The sequence below is a fragment of the Nansenia antarctica genome (assembly GCF_963989245.1).
Source record: "Nansenia antarctica genome assembly, chromosome: 10".
In the NCBI taxonomy this organism is placed as follows: Eukaryota; Metazoa; Chordata; class Actinopteri; order Argentiniformes; family Microstomatidae; genus Nansenia; species Nansenia antarctica.
This window is the reverse complement of record NC_137680.1, coordinates 8,307,270-8,323,696: the sequence shown is the minus strand read 5'-3', so window position 1 is coordinate 8,323,696 and position 16,427 is coordinate 8,307,270. Positions and strand designations below refer to the sequence as shown.

General features: G+C 49.8%; 1 protein-coding gene across 1 annotated transcript; it reads right to left on the bottom strand.

Annotated features, from left to right (window-relative positions):
- Nucleotides 1–322: 322 nt before the first annotated feature.
- rad54b (RAD54 homolog B) lies at nucleotides 323–13,159 on the bottom strand (the record flags this gene model as incomplete). Its single annotated transcript, XM_080540603.1, has 15 exons — nucleotides 323–549; nucleotides 865–1,062; nucleotides 6,085–6,151; nucleotides 6,264–6,525; nucleotides 6,629–6,792; nucleotides 7,065–7,355; nucleotides 7,574–7,713; nucleotides 7,801–7,921; nucleotides 8,343–8,429; nucleotides 8,551–8,776; nucleotides 8,981–9,143; nucleotides 9,366–9,656; nucleotides 9,850–10,056; nucleotides 11,664–12,196; nucleotides 12,771–13,159. 15 exons carry the CDS (start codon nucleotides 13,157–13,159, stop codon nucleotides 323–325), a joined length of 3,366 nt encoding a protein of 1,121 aa, XP_080396729.1.
- Nucleotides 13,160–16,427: the final 3,268 nt, after the last annotated feature.

Sequence of the window (16,427 nt, the reverse complement as noted above, 5' to 3'; positions counted from 1 at the left end):
GCACACGCACACTCCCTCCATTACAGGGGTATTTTGACCCCTATTTATCTATCTTCAGTGATCAAACACAGATATGAACTCAGAAAGGTAGCATGACAACTAGAGCATAACTTAGTTTATTCAGTAAGGTCACAAACACATTCTCTTGCTTCTTATTTATCAAAATGAAATAACCCAGAGGAATCAACATCACATTCAGTACATCAGTTCAGAGAGAGGTGTCAGCCTAGACTTCAGGTGGTAGAATGGAAAACAGCATCTTCAAATGAGTATGTGTGTGTGTGTGTGTCTCCAATCTCTCCATAATGTCTGTAATTGTGTGTTAGGGTTGGGGTGAGGGAGAGATGGTCGCTTGGAAGGCGAAGGATATGTGGTTTCGTGCGTGGTCGATGTAGGCGTCTGCGAAGGTGTGTGTGTCTCCTGAGTAGTGTTTCCACTGCATCAACTCAGACATGCTCAGGTGCTTCTGTCCCGCCGCCCCCCCGCGGTCAGCTTGACGTCCCAGCTGGCACGGCCTATCACAAGCTGGCTCCTCCTCCTCCTCGATGACTGAAAACAGACAAATAAACATAAATATTATATAATATATTAACATAGTGAATGAGTGTGAATGTGTGAGTGTGTGAGTGAGTGAGTGTGTGAGTGAGTGAGTGAGTGTGTGAGTGAGTGAGTGAGTGAGTGAATGAGAGTGTGTGAGTGAGTGAGTGTGTGAGTGAGTGAGTGAGTGTGTGAGTGAGTGAGTGAGTGAGTGAGTGTGAGTGAGTGTGAGTGAGTGAGTGTGAGTGAGTGAGTGAGTGTGTGAGTGAGTGTGAGTGTGAGTAAGTGTGAGTGTGAGTGTGTGTGTGTGTGTGTGAGTGTGCATACCAGGTGAAGACCCATCCATGCTACAGCTGCAGTTCAGCAGGTCGTGAGTGAGACAGGGTGTGTCCGTCAGGCTGAAGAGATCTCTTAGCTCATTGGAGGAGAAGCTTGTGTGATCCGCTCCTTTCCCCAGGTCTACCACTGTCCCAGAGAGCCCCTGTTTAGACACCTGCCTCTGGAATATACGCTCTTCTATGGTACCTGGGAGAGAGAGACACACACACTGTTAAAAAGGCTTTGGAGGACTGAGTGGTCAAAGCGGCCAATCACTGGCCAGCAGAGGGCGGGACCAGGAAGTACGAGCGGAGAAAGAATACTGGCAGGTTGAGCAGGAATTACGAGCGGAGAAAGCTGCGAATACCTATTAGTTTAGTTAACGCAGTAGAGTTTAGTTAAGTTTGTTATGTATCGTGAGTTGTGCGTCCACGATAAAAACCACAAGTTCACGCATTCATTAAAACCTTTGATAGTAACCTGGCCTGGTTATTGTATCTACGCATAAAGGGACATCTTAGTTCTAACTGGACTACCCACAGTGATTTGGACTATCCACCAGTCAAGTTTTATAGCTATATTTTTCAATGGTCCTTCGAGCCGGATAGGCAAATTGCTGTGGAAGATGCAACACCCTAAGCCAGAGGAGATGGTCACCCGACCCAGAAGACGGGGAATAGTTCCCTCCCACCTGTCGGACTACGACCTAAGCGGACCAGGGTCCCAGAGGCGGCTCCATACTACAGAGGTAGGGCCCCTCCCCTCCAGGGCCGCATCGCCGATCAGCCATGGCGGTGCACCAGACCAGAGAGAAATGTCCAAGGAGTGGGACCAGCTGACAAAGGATTGGGACCAGACTAGACAGGTATGGGGACTTGTTACTGCACTGAAAGAACTGAAGCAACAGAACAAAGAGCTCCAGCAACAGTGCCAGAGCCTGGAGGCAGGTATGAGAGCCCCATCCAGGTCTGCAACCCCACAGATACCTCCACGTTCCCGCCTGCCACCAAGCCCATATGATCGGCAAGAGAGGTGGCACCCAACACCAGCCCGGATGCAACCAACTGGGTATCCTGCTGGCCATGGAGAGGAGTACCTCCCCCCTCCTAACCATGTTGAAAAGCTAGCAGAGGATCTCTCCCACCTTAGAGTTTCACACCAGGTGGAAGAAGACCCCTCTCACACACCATACTATTCTGCCTCTCCCCACACAAGCTACCCCTGTGCAGACCAGTATGGCCAGAGAACACAGTCACGGTCAGGCTACACACCACGTGGCCCATGGAATAGGTATCCAGATGGAACAGAGAGAGGGTACACCCTGCGTCATCCTTACTATGCAGAACCCCCACCCCCCAGAGAGCGTACATATAGAGGACCCAAGCCATCGATTCCACAACTGACGTCGCCAGATCCAAGAGAGTTCTCAAGGATGAGGATTGCACTGGAGAATATCCTCCCGGATGATGCCACGGAGCGGTACAAGTTCCAGATCCTCACAGACCACCTGAGATGTGAGGAGGCGTTGCTCGTGGCAGATTCTTATAGTTACTCCAGACAGCCTTACACAGACACCATGTTAGCCCTCACCAAGATGTATGGGCAGCCTCACAAGCTGGCTGTGCAACGCATCGCAGAGGTGATGGATGGTCCAGATGTCCGCAGTGGAGATGCGAAAGCCTTTCGCCTGTTTGCCCTCCGTGTACGCTCACTGGTGGGCATGTTAGAACAGCTGGGGGAGAGAGGCCTTGTAGAGCTGCATTGTGGTTCCCACGTCCACAGATTGCTGGGTAAGCTACCTCATGACCTCACTGCCAGCTTCAAGAGGTTCATCCACCCCCTGAGAGTAACCATCCCCACGCTCATTGACTTTGCTGAGTGGCTAGAGTATGAACTCGAAGTGCAGGAAGAAATAGTTCAGTGTGTCAGCTACGAGAGGGACGAGTCATCCAACCGGAGGAGGGAGAACCAGAGGGACTCAATGCAATACAGCAAGACCACCACCATTCTCCTGGGTACCAATGAGACTGCAGCGACAAGTCCCCCCACAGCTCCTGCATCGGAGCCTTCAGCCAGCCACCAAAGCAATGTGGAGAAAGGGAAAGCCTATTGTCCATACTGCGACAACACCAGCCACTTTCTGAACAATTGTACTAACTTCAAGCAGCTGAACAAAGAGCAGAAGGTGGCATGGATCAAAGGTAACAACCGATGGTGGCGCTGTGGCCGCGGTCATCACGCAGCTAAGTGCACACTGAAGGCCCCATGCAAGACTTGCAACAGAAGACACCTGATTGTACTGCATGAAGTGAACGAGAGAGCAGAGGAAGAAGTGCCAGCAACGGATATCTGTCTCGTGAACACACCTAGCCAAGTCCTGTATGTCGACCGCCCAGTATCCAACTGTAAAGTGCTCCTGAAGATCAGTAAGGTCATCATAAGAAATGGAAACAGGTCATTGGAAGCATATGCTATCTTAGACGACGGATCAGAGAGGACCATCCTTCTCCAGGCCGCAGCACAGAAGTTAGGCCTGAAAGGCAAGCCAGAAGATTTGGTCCTCCGCACAGTCAGACAGGAGCTGCAGGTGCTTCACGGGGCGGCCGTATCCTTCACCATATCCCCCGTTGCTGAGCCAAAGAAGAGGTACAAGATCCAGAGTGCATTCTCCGCCGAGCAGCTGGGTCTGGCAGAGCACACCCATCCTGTCGGTGCACTACAGCAGAAGTACAAACATCTAGCCTGGTTACCTCTCCAGCCACTGAATAGAGTTCATCCAGTGTTGCTGATCGGCTCTGACTACACACACCTCATCACCCCCATAGCGCCTGTTAGATTGGGCCCGCCTGGTGGACCAGCTGCGGTGAAAACACGGCTGGGATGGACTCTGCAAGGCCCAGCTCAAGACATCAAGCTTGATCGTGGCCAGCCACAGTGTCTCTTCACATCCACAGCATCCCCGACAGACCCGTCCCCTCACGTGGAGAAGTTGCGGCAGATGGACGTGCTGCCGTATCGTAGTGAGAAGTTGGCCGTGAGATCGCGTCAAGACCAGGAGGCCGTGCACCTCCTTCAAACACAGACGGTGAGAGTGAACATAAATGGCATTGAGCGCCACGCCACACCCCTACTTCGAGTCAAAACCATGCCACCGCTACATGCCTCACCGGAAGCTGTGCTCCCGCAGCTGAGGGGAATTGAGAAACAGTTGGCTAAGGATCCGGAACAAACCGCTACTTACCCGGCAGAGATTCACAAACTAGCAGAAGCAGGCTACGCTGTGAAATTGGAGCCACATCAGGTGGAGAAGACAGAAGAGGCATGGTATATACCACACCATATAGTCCAACACAATGGAAAGAACCGGGTGGTGTATAATTGCTCCTTTCCATACCAAGGCCACAACCTCAACGAGCTCCTACTTCCAGGGCCTGCCTTAGGCCCCTCACTTCTGGCTGTGCTGTCAGAATCGTGTCGCTACAAAGTTTTTGTGGACACTCGAGTGGCGGAGATTCAAGGACTAACAGGGTCTGCCACATGACGATACGTGCCATCAAGAGTCAACCCAGCTGACGACCTCACGCGAAGACTCGCCCTCAAGGACCTGAGTGATGGCTGCAGGTGGACCCATGGCCCAGCATTCCTGAAACTGCCACCAACAGCGTGGCCTGAGAAGCCGGGTTCACCCGGCAACGAGCTCGACCACGAGATGAGACCTGCTGTTGCTGTGCTGACAATCTCAGTTTCATCGCTGCCAGATCTACAGCAACAACAGACCCTGCGTGACTACCTGGAAGTCATTGCCCGCCAGCTTCATGGGGCGGCGGACCCGTCAACTTCCCTGACAGCTGACACTTACGCTGTTGCCGAACTGGAAGCCCTGCAACAGGCACAGAGAGACTCCTTTGCGGATGAGGTAGCCCAGCTGAAGGCCAGTAAACCGGTGGCAAAATCCAGCCGCCTCATGGCACTTGCCCCAGAGCTTGACGAGGCTACAGTACTCATCAGAGTGGGTGGACGTCTCCGCCGCAGCAGCGACCTCGCATCAGACGTGGCGGACCCTGATCCCATCACCCCCAACTGTCTCCGCATGGGGCGGCGGGATGCATCCCTACCTCAGGTCGTTTATGAGGGTCCCAAGACCCTAGGTCGCAGAAGATGGCGATATAGCCAGACATTGGCTGACCACTTTTGGAAACACTTTCTCAGGCACTACCTTCCAGGACTCCAGGCCCGTCAGAAATGGAAATCATCAGCCTCCCTGCCCTTCCTGAAGAAGAGTGATCGTCGCTGCTTATCTGGACCCTCTGGCCTTTTCGGATGTTCAAATTCGCTCTGTGAATTTGGGGGCGGCTGTTAAAAAGGCTTTGGAGGACTGAGTGGTCAAAGCGGCCAATCACTGGCCAGCAGAGGGCGGGACCAGGAAGTACGAGCGGAGAAAGAATACTGGCAGGTTGAGCAGGAATTACGAGCGGAGAAAGCTGCGAATACCTATTAGTTTAGTTAACGCAGTAGAGTTTAGTTAAGTTTGTTATGTATCGTGAGTTGTGCGTCCACGATAAAAACCACAAGTTCACACATTCATTAAAACCTTTGATAGTAACCTGGCCTGGTTATTGTATCTACGCATAAAGGGACATCTTAGTTCTAACTGGACTACCCACAGTGATTTGGACTATCCACCAGTCAAGTTTTATAGCTATATTTTTCACACACAGCTTCAGATGAGAACAGATGAGGTCCTTTATTCACCTCAGGAACTGAACCAAAACAGTCTGAAACCTTAATATCACTTTCCAGATCCTCATCACGTCACTTTAACACTAGAACAGCCGTGCCTTTTTACCTACTAAAAGAGCCACCTCAGGCCCCTCTTTAAAAATGCTAACCTGCTATTTACACACAACGACCACTAGTTGGCCGCTTGTAAATTAGCCTGCTTCCTACACAGAAAAAACTGCAAAATAGCTTTATACTAGCTAAATCCTGATGTGTTTTTAAAAATGTAAGGATACTGGGTGATAGATCGCACATATCTAGGAAAAGTCATGAAAGGAGGGTCCGGAAATTTGATTGAGTGCAAAGATATAACACTTTTTTTACTCACAGGGGTCAAATGACCCCTCATGGCTGATTAAGTGTTAAGGAGACTTTGTACGGTGCCTATTGAACAAGCAGACTGTTACAGAAGCGCTGGCAGTCACAGACAGTGTCAGTGTGTGTTCTGACCTGCGGTGAGGAGGCGGTAGATGTGAACCGTTTTCTTCTGTCCGTCTCTCCACACACGGGCCATTGCCTACAGACGAGAATACACAGATAAAAAAACATCACATGAGAATGAAACACACATACAGCGCCATCTGGTGGAGACGAGTGACGCATGGTGTGTGTGTGTGTGTGCGTCTCACCTGTATATCATTGGCAGGGTTCCAGTCTATGTCATACAGGACCAGGTGGGAGGCGCCAATCAGATTAAGCCCCACCCCCCCGGCTTTTGAACTCAGTAGGAACAGGAAGTCTTTGCAGTACTGGCTGTTGAAGCTGTCGACCAATCGCTGCCTCTTGGAGGTGGGGGTGTGTCCGTCTAGACGACAGTAAGTGTAGCCAAAGTGGACACACATATCCTGGAGCAGGTCCAACGTCTGAGTGTAGTTAGACACTAAGACTACCCTGTAGAGACACGCACATAGTTAGAGGCAAGGTAGACACAGGTCCTGGAGTACATACACACCCCCCCCCCACACACACACGCACAACCCCCACGCACGCACACCTGTCTGTAGGGTTGAGGTGTCGGATCGCGGTCAGAAGGTCTGACAGAACCAGCAGTTTCCCTGAGTCAGCTGTACTGAAGCCACCGGAAGAGTAGGACTCTGGGAACACCCCCGCCAGCCCCTCGTACATGGAACCCTCCGCGGGGCTACTGCCTGTCTTCTCCTGACACAAACAAACACAACACACTTTTAGTTGAATCCACAGTGAAACATCTGTAAAAAGGACAACGATGCCTGATATTATAATCCTCTTTGTCTATTATCTGCAGGATACACAGTGACTCAACATACTGTACACGTCCAAAGCTTCTAAATACATACATAAGGGCCATGACAATCATCATCGCATGTGTATGTGTGTGTGTGTGCGTGTGTGTGTGCGTGCGTGCGTGCGTGTGCGTGTGTGCGTGTGTGTATGCGTGCGTGTGTGTGTACCTGTACAGTAGAATACAGTAGTCCTGGGTGGTTGCAGAGTTTCTTTAGGGCTGTGATGCAGGCGAGGTGTGCGTGGGTCTGTGTCGCCCCCTGGAGGCAGGCCCTGAACACACGCTGCGATAAGAGAGTCTGGTACAGCTCTCGTTGCAGAGGGGAGGGGCTGCAGAACACCGTCCAATCGGAACGCGGGGGCAGGTAGCGATTGATGATCTCCTGGGTCCGCCTCAGAGTGAAAAGGCCAGTCAGGCGAGCGAGTTCAGCTGCTCGCTCCTCCCCTAACCCCCTCTCCTCCTATCAGGACAGAGATGAGAGGCAGATGAAAGAGGACGGTAAAGAAGGAGAGACGATGGGAGAGGAAAGTGTCAGAAAGAGAGACAGAGAGAAGGGAAGGGAAGGGAAGGAGTGGGTAATAGGGAGGGAGGGAGACAATAAGGGGAGAGAGGGAGACAATAAGAGGGGAGAGGGAGAGATAGGTGGATGGAGTGGGAGATGAGAGGTGTGGTCAGTACCTCAGTGCAGGTGGGCTGTCGGGAGCGTAGGATAGGCTCCTCGTAAACCTTCCTGTATGCAGCCGACGACCCCAGGATCCCCGGGTTCACAAACTCTATTATGGCATAGAACTCCTGCAGGTCGTTCTGCACTGGGGTACCTAAAACACAAACAGATTCAGTCAAAAACGAAGTACTACAAATTTCAAGAGTGTGTGTTATTTCTGTGTGTGTGTGTGTGTGTATACCTGTCAGTATGACTCGGCGTGTGCAGCTGAGAGAACTGAGAGCAGCGGAGGTCTTGATGCTGCTGTTCTTCAGTCTGTGGCCCTCATCGCAGATCACCAGCCCAAACTCCAACTTCTGCACCTGGATATCACACACACACACACACACACACACACACACACATTTTAGTATCTTTATTTGCGTTCACATTTTACAATACAATTCTTGAACACAAACATTAGTAGCTGCATCAGCATAGGACACTCGGTTGCTCAATGTGTTTCAGTCTGAGTCTAAGGGTACAGGTAACACCTTCTCCTCCATGTGTGCCGGCTGCCAATTATTGCACACACACACACACACACACACGCACAGGCACAGGCACAGGCACAGGCACAGGCACAGGCACAGACGATTTAAATGTCAAGTTAAAAGAGGGGACACACACCTTAAGAAGCAACGGAAGGAGAAAAAGGTGCATAAACATGCATTCATGAACTGTGTCACTAAAACATTCTCATCCCACCCCATTTTTTTTAGAAAGTAATTCTAAATGGCTCACCAGCTCCAGTGAGCGCAGTAGCATCTCATAGCTGATCACCAGTACACTGTGGAGAGGAGAGGCTCCAAACTGCTCCACCCTGTGGTCCTACACACACACACACACACACACACACACACACACACGGGAGGTGGGATTTTTGCTTACAGCTATCCAATTTCCAAGTGCACAGGGTGTTAGAGTTAATGGGTCCATTTGGGTCAATCACCTGGTCCACAGTGAAGACATTGATCCTCTCACGGCCCAGCCACTTGGTAAACTCCGCCCCCCAGTTCTGGACGAGGCTGCCGGGGGTAACCACCAGCACCCGCTTAACAACTGGCTTCCCGCCGTACGGCCCCTGCCTTAACAACGTCCACGCCAACGCCACACTCTGCAGAGTCTTACCCAGACCCATCTCATCAGCCAAGATCGCCCCGTACCTACACACAGCCCTGCAACACATCATCACACACACACACACACACACACACACACACACACACAGTCTGCTAAATACATGGGTGACATTTTGCCAAGGGATAAACAACTTTTTCGACATTTCACGAGGGCCACACTGGCAAGCTTAAACGTAACAGTTCAGCTCTTCCACCAGTGGGTCCCGACACCCAGACGCCACGTCCTCCAAGCTCCCTTACCTCATTCCCATGACGCACTCGTAGAGGAAGAGCAGGCCGTCTCTCTGGTGAGGTCGTAAGTGAGAGGTCAGGTGGGGGTCAACCACAACGTCCACCAGAGGGAGCCCTGCCTTGTTACATGACCACTGGTGATTGGCTGAGGGCCGTGGCATGACCAGAGCACCTAAGACAGCAAAGATTCATGTTTGGCTAAGTGTAGTGAGAGTGGGCATAATCTCATTGAGACTGAAAATGTGAATATGTGAATATGTGCGTGTTTTTGCTTGCAAGGGGGAGCCTGGTCAAGCTCCATGCCAAAATCTGCCATTCTACCACGTGAAGCGCCCCCATCTTAACTGCTGTCCTTATCCAGTTGAGGCCTGTTTTAAACAAGACTTTAGGATACCTGGTGCTAGCGGGTCGTGGCGGGTTCTGCAGGGCTGCTCCTCCTGTGGCATAGCCCCGCCCCTCTCAGTGCCACCCAACAGTGTTGGCCGACAGAACGGTTTGGAGGCGGGCCGCCGCGACGGCGGTGGTGCTGAAGGCTCCTCCTTCTCCACGTGGACGTCATGGAAACAGCGTCCCCTGGCGAAGTCCTCGTCGGATATCACCCCCATCACCTCCACCTCCTTACCCCCCACCATCAGGCTCTCCCCCTCAGCCAGAGAGGCCAGCTCAGACACCTTGTATCCACTGCCTACACACACACACACACACACACACACACACACACACACACACACACATACATACTTAGATACACTCTCAGTCAGAGAGAGAGAGAGAGAGAAAAGTGTGTTTGCGTGTGGTGTGTGTGTGTGTAAAATGTAGATACAATTGGGTCTGTCTGTGTGTGTGTGTGTGTGTGTGTGTGTGTGTCTGCGTCTCACCCTTGCCAATGTCCTTGCCCTCCATGTCTTTGAGTGTGGCTGTGCGTCCGCGTGTCACCAGCACTGCGTCACCTTCCCAGCGTTTGTGCTTCTTCTTACTGGCCTTACACCACATCACGTTGAAGTACCTCACAACCACTCCAGAACCCGTCCCTAACCCCGCTGTTTGAGGAGGCACCGGACTGAGCTGGGGAGAACGTCTGAGACCTAAAAACAAAACCAAAAGAGTGAACACAATCAGACCACCACACAACAAAACAGCATCCTGCTAACAACTAAAAATGAACTGTTGTTATTCACACATTCACCAGCAGAGGTCTCACCACTCTACTGTGGCCCTTCCCCTGGAGCCTGGGACTTTCCTACAGCTCCAAGCCCAGGGTGAGCCATCAACCTAGAGCTTTGGGAGTCTGTCACATCTCACTCACTACCATAATCTGCTGATCATCTGGTTAACACTAAAGGGGGAGTGTCCTTGTTCCCAAGCCAGCATTCATTCATTCATTCAATGTAGTGAAATATCTGAAATTGATTCCTCCAAAGCGTACAGTACATGGTGGCAAGTAGTATTGCATTGTTTTACACCTGTTGTACTGCATTGTTCTGTTTCTGCCTCAGTAACAGGACAGACAATATGTAAAATGCATTTATCACAAATAGATTCAACAGGTTCGAAGTGTCCTTATATAAACCAGGTAAATCATTATGGAACAAGTGGTCAATACTGAGCTGATAACCAAGAAGTAAACGATTCATTGAAAGGACCAATATAACAGATGTTGGATTTGTTGTCGTAGAGAGGAGAAAAAGCAGTATTTTTCTCGTCTTAAGAGGTGAGAGGAAACAAGAGAAGAGAAAGAAGAGGACTGGGAGAGGTGTAATAACCACAAGACCCACAAAGCTGAGACCTGAACAGGTTTAATAAAAAACAATGAATAATAATAATAATTATTATAATAATAATAATACATTTTATTTATAAAAGCACTTTACATAGGAAATCTCAGAGTGCTAAGCACAGAGAAACTATCTGAACAACTGACAGCACATGAACATCATATCAACATGACATCAACATACTCCTACAGTACATCCCCTCACTACCCCCCACCCACCCCCCCACCCACCTGTCTACCCTACACCACTGTGAGCTATCCATCCAAGCTGCAGGGAGCATCGGAGAGAGTGTCTGTGCGTGGCTGAGTGCGTGCGTGTAGTGGAGCACAACCTTCAGCTGTATCTGTCCCTCTCTGGCCATATTATACACCTGTACTCCAATCTCAGCCCACTACCTCAAGATTCAAGATTCAAGATTCAAGATTCAAGATTGCTTTATTGTCTGTCTTTCTCCTTTGACAGGCTTTGTGCAGTTCATGAATACGGTATCCACTCTCAAGTGTCCCATTCCCCACTGAGGCCAGGTCAGGAGGTTCAGGAGGAGGAGGAGGGTAGACGGAGCATCAAGCAACGTGGATGTCAATAACATCAATAAAAGCACCACTTTTTCGAAAACAGAGTTGAGCCTCTTTCTTCAGACAAGAAACCAAAGTTGATATAAATTGCTCCAGACACACGCTAGGGGTCACGCGTGTGTGTATGTGTGTGTGTGTGTGTGTGTGTGTGTGTAGATAGTGGTTGGACATGTGTATTACAGTGGTAGAGGTAGCCCGTGTCTCAGCCTGGCTGCCCTCAGATAGTGGTTGAACATGTGTATTATAGTGGTAGAGGTTGTCTTACCTGTGTGTGTGTGTGTGTGTGTGTGTGTGTGTGTGTGTGTGTGTGGATAGTGGTTGAACATGTGTATTATAGTGGTAGAGGTAGCCCGTGTCTCAGCCTGGCTGCCCTCAGTTTCTCCACTTTGATCTTTGTCCTCAGAAGCTCCTCCTCTAGTTCCTGCTTCCTCTTCAGGCCTTCCCTCCTCTCCTCCAGGTAAACGCCCACCTTCTTGTGATTGGCCAGCACCAGCTCATGCTCCTCTTTGGCCAGCTGCAGAGGGCGGAGCCTGTCGGGGTCATGGTGAGGGTAAAGGTCGTGTGGGTACAGCCGAAGGGGAAGAGGGGAAGCCGAGAGGGGGATGTTCATGGAGGAGGGGCAAGGAGAGAGGGATCCGTCGTAACCGTGGACACTGCCTAACTCCTCCTCGTCCACGTCGTCTTCTATCTCTGCCCCGATGCGTGTGGAGAGGATGGTGAGGTCGGGGGGTGGTTTCACGTCGACTTCGGGGTCGAGTCTGACCACTTCCTGGTCCAGACGGAGACTGATGGGGCCTCCTGGGAAATCGGGGAGGCCAGGGAGAGAGGAGCTGCTGCCAGGTTGTTCGATGGGAGAGTCATGCTTATACATCAACCTAGAGAGTGTGAAATCAAATGTTAGTATCAACACGTACAATCATTTTAGAATACAGTATTCTATTGTGTGTGACAATATCGCCACTTTAATCTATCTTATGTTATGATATACGTGTACAGTTCCATTCTCTATAATATAGTGTGTGGGTCGTGTCAACTTTCGTGGACTTTTGTGTTTGCGACTGATATTTTACTGTAATATCAATAAAGCATGTTTTATCACATGCATGAGTGCAAGGACATTGTGTGTGAGTGTGAAGGTAGGAGTGGATGACTACAGGTGGAAGGGCAGTGTTCGTACTAGCTAACTAGATTGGAGTGTGAGTAGCCTCCTCCCCCGGCCGGCCACTCAGCAGTGTCCAGGCCTGGAGCTACAGGGTTGGGCTGGGCTCTGTGTGCATCTCTCTCTCACCTTGGTAGTGAGAGTTAAGTCTGTCTGTCTGTCTGTCTGTGTGTCTGTGTGTCTGTCTGTGTGTCTGTCTGTGTCTGTCTGTGTCTGTCTGTGTCTGTCTGTGTCTGTCTGTGTCTGTCTGTGTCTGTCTATGTGAGTGTCTGTCTGTGTGTGTGTCTCACCTGTGCATGGATGCCGGATCTTTATGATCTATATGGTGTATAGGCCCATGGTGGAACAAATGAGGTATCATCTCCATCACTCTCCTGGTTGGCTCAGAGATACTCCCCCTGTACTCGGGCTGGGCGTGTCTTCGTTGCATCACTTCCTGCTTGGCTGACTCTTTCAGTCTTTTATAGAGGGTCCTCAAGCCCTGGGCTGAGCGAGGGGGCCTGTCTCCTCCCAAGGCGTTGTACAGGTCCGCCACGGTGTCCCAGCACTTGTTCTTGTCCACGATGACGGCGTGTTTGTTGGTGTGCTCCTCCAGGATACGGACGTGAGGGCGCACCAGCTTTAAAAGGTCCAGTTTCTCAGAGAGGGTGAAGTTAGAGGACCGAGCCTTACCTACCATACTAGACGACATGTACACAGATCCAGACACAGATGCCATCTTAGACATACCGGACTGAAGTAAACCTAAACCAAGCCAGGCCTAAACCCGTCTTAATTAACTCTAACTCACTCTTCAGCTCGCTCTGTCTCCTCCTCAGTTTTCTTCTTCTGTGTGTTTCTCTCTCTTTCTGTCCTGACAGAGACAAGGCTAAATACTGGTTGAACTCTCTCACTCTCTCTCTACTCCTTGTGCTCTTCTTTCTTACTCCTTTCTCTCCCTTTCTCTCAATCAAGTCACAGTCTCTGACTAACACATGAAGGAGGTGCAGTCTCTCTCTCGGTCTTCGCTCCTCTCTGCGTTACACAACACACACACAGGCTGTAGAGCTTTGTGCGCACAATAAGAATCAGGCTTAACTAGGCCAGCCTCGTTTAGGCCCCCGCCTACCGCGGAGGGCTTTGGGTGAATTCCTCCCAGCTTAGGCTGACGCAGGCTAAAGCTGCTTAAACCCAGCCCGACCTACTTACAGCCTGGTCTCTGTAAACCCCAAACCAAGCGCTCAGCGCGCATTCATATCACACCATACTAACCAACGGGGGAAATATATGTACTCAGGGGGTAATGGTGACGATAAATTCTTTTGTAAAATATGTTTTATTTACACTACGTTTGGAGAGATTAATTAGATTACTCTTCCTGCAACGAATGGTGGATTGCTGATTCACATGCTTAGTATTCAAATGTATTGATTGTAAATCGCTTTGGAATAAGGCGTCTGCTAAATGCCAAAAATGTAAAAATGTAAATGTAAAATAGCGCTGGTTCAACTTAACCGAAGGCGTGTGCGTGCTTCGCATGCCCGGTGCGGGAGGGAGCGCGTTTATACACAAAGGAAATCAAAAGCGCGTCTCGTTCATTGATCAATAAAACACACACGTCAATGCGTCAAGTAACAGAATCTCGGGCGGTGGGTATTGTGTATTGTCCACACGGAGACCAGAAAGGGAGAGAGGGAGAAATGTAAAGAATAGAGAGGCACTAGTTGCTCTCGATGAGGGAGGCGTGTGTGTAGCTCACTGATCCCGACCACAGCCCTAATCTGCCGAGGCACTACCCACAGGCTCATTTGCATAATGCTGGATCTGCACAGCTCCCCGTTAATATACATCTGTGCGCTCCCTCCGGTTCCATTAAGGTGTGTGTGTCTGTTTGTGTGTTCATCCCGCACTCGCAACCCAAAACAGTATTAATCTCTATCTCTACCATCTGTGGTGTGGCTATTCTAGACAGAGCAACTTAGGCTACCGCGCCCGACTAAGGCACTGGATTTTGTTGAACAAGGTAGGCTGTCATCATAAAATAATAGAATAAAATATAGATTTTTTAAAATATAAAAACACTATATACGTGGTAAGTTGCTAGTAAAAATAAAAAGATTTTCTCTTAATCGTTGATTCATTCTCGTTCGACCACAGTAGTCACCGACAATTCACCAACATTTCAAACCCAGCAGCATGCGCCCCCAGTGGCTTTGACGTTATAACAAGACCGAATAACAATTTAGCAAATTAATTGTAACCAATAACTATCCCGTCTCATTCCACATTACAACAGTGCCAAATAAATGACATGACAAGTCTGACTATGGGCGTATAACACCGCGGGAAGACACACCTACATGAACTAGCGTACACTTCCAACTTAGAAAACAAACATTGTCTTACAAACAAGTGATGGACTGTCTGGATCATGACTGATTCTGAAAAGCCCTGTGTGTGGGGTACTGTACCCCGGGTACTGTAGTTGACGTCTGGCTGTAGTACAACGTAATAACCGTCTGGACTAGACTGTTGGTGCTGACACTTAGGACACACTAGTGCCTCTGCCTTAAATTGCTGCATGAAATAGCTATTTGCGGTTGCAGACCATTGCAAGAAGGCATACTTTTGTACCAAAAAAATGCAGACCTCTTGGCAGAGGTCACATACTGTAGAGAAGGGCTACTATCTTCACATGAAGTAGACATTACATCAAACATTTGACACAATATTTCCCTCTTGACTTATTGTTCTTCAGAAGATCAAGTGAAGGGAAAACCGCATTATGGTATTTCATAGCACTGATTAATCAGGGATCTGATCAAGGATGTGAAAGGGGCTACCTGTACAAGATATGTAGTCTATTTAAAGTGTACACCACTTTCAAAATGTTCAGCTTTCGTTGCCCCAGAGGGTGGAATAATCGAAATACATCAAGGTATATATTTTTCCCCACCAGTTTTCCCCACACAGCCTACTAGACACTTTCTAAAGGTTTTCAATTTGCAAAAGTCTACACACCCATTGATAACATTATAACCAAATTCGTACAAAACTATGCTTCCATCCCCAAATGACCCTGGAAAATGTCTTACTGGTTGGACCTGGGTCTCCAGAGTGCTCCTCTGTAGTTGGGGGATCTCCAGGCTCGGTCTCGTTCTCCTTACTCTCTGCTGCACTCAGCACACGGGCCAGAGCCCTGGACAGGCCTGGGGCTCCAGGGCCCCTCTTGGCCAGGCCTGGGGCTCCAGGGCTCCTCTTGGCCAGGCCCATCTTCACAGCCAAGGCTGGGGCCTCACATCCTCCCCTCGGCAGAGCTGGGGCCGGAGCTGGGGCTGGAGCTGGAGCTGCGAGACTCCTCTGGACCTTTAGAGAGGGAGAAGATTAACCATTATTCTGCCTGGATCTTGGTGCTGTAGTAGCTAATACAAGTTACATAGATAGTATACCATCACTACTAGTTAAGACGACTTAAGACATCTTGAAAGACAACATTTCTTATTTTGGTTAATTAAGACATCTTAAGACATCTCAAGACAAGGTGATGGCTGGGTATGTATATGACTATAATAATGAATAGGGGGCACATACGTTTCGGGGCTAGACATGAATGAGTGAATCGTGTCTCTCTCTCTACCTTGTTGAGCGCGTTCCCCAAACCGAGATTGGGAGACAGCGGCTCGGGTTCGGGTAGAGCCCCGGGGTGGGGACCGGCACCGGGCAGGGAAGCTCCTCCCGGGGGGATGAACCGGGCCTTTTTCGTCGCATTACCGTAGAGCTGACTAGGGGCCGCGGAGCGCCGCATTTTGTTGTTGCGTTTGGTTGTGTCACAAGATCTAAGAGAGAGCAAGGTAAACAAACATCACATTAGCTTGTCTCGTAATAATTAGTAGCTAAGCTGTCAAACAATCGTGTACCGCTATTATCCGTACCTGACTGTCAGATATCAGTCATACTTTTTGATAATC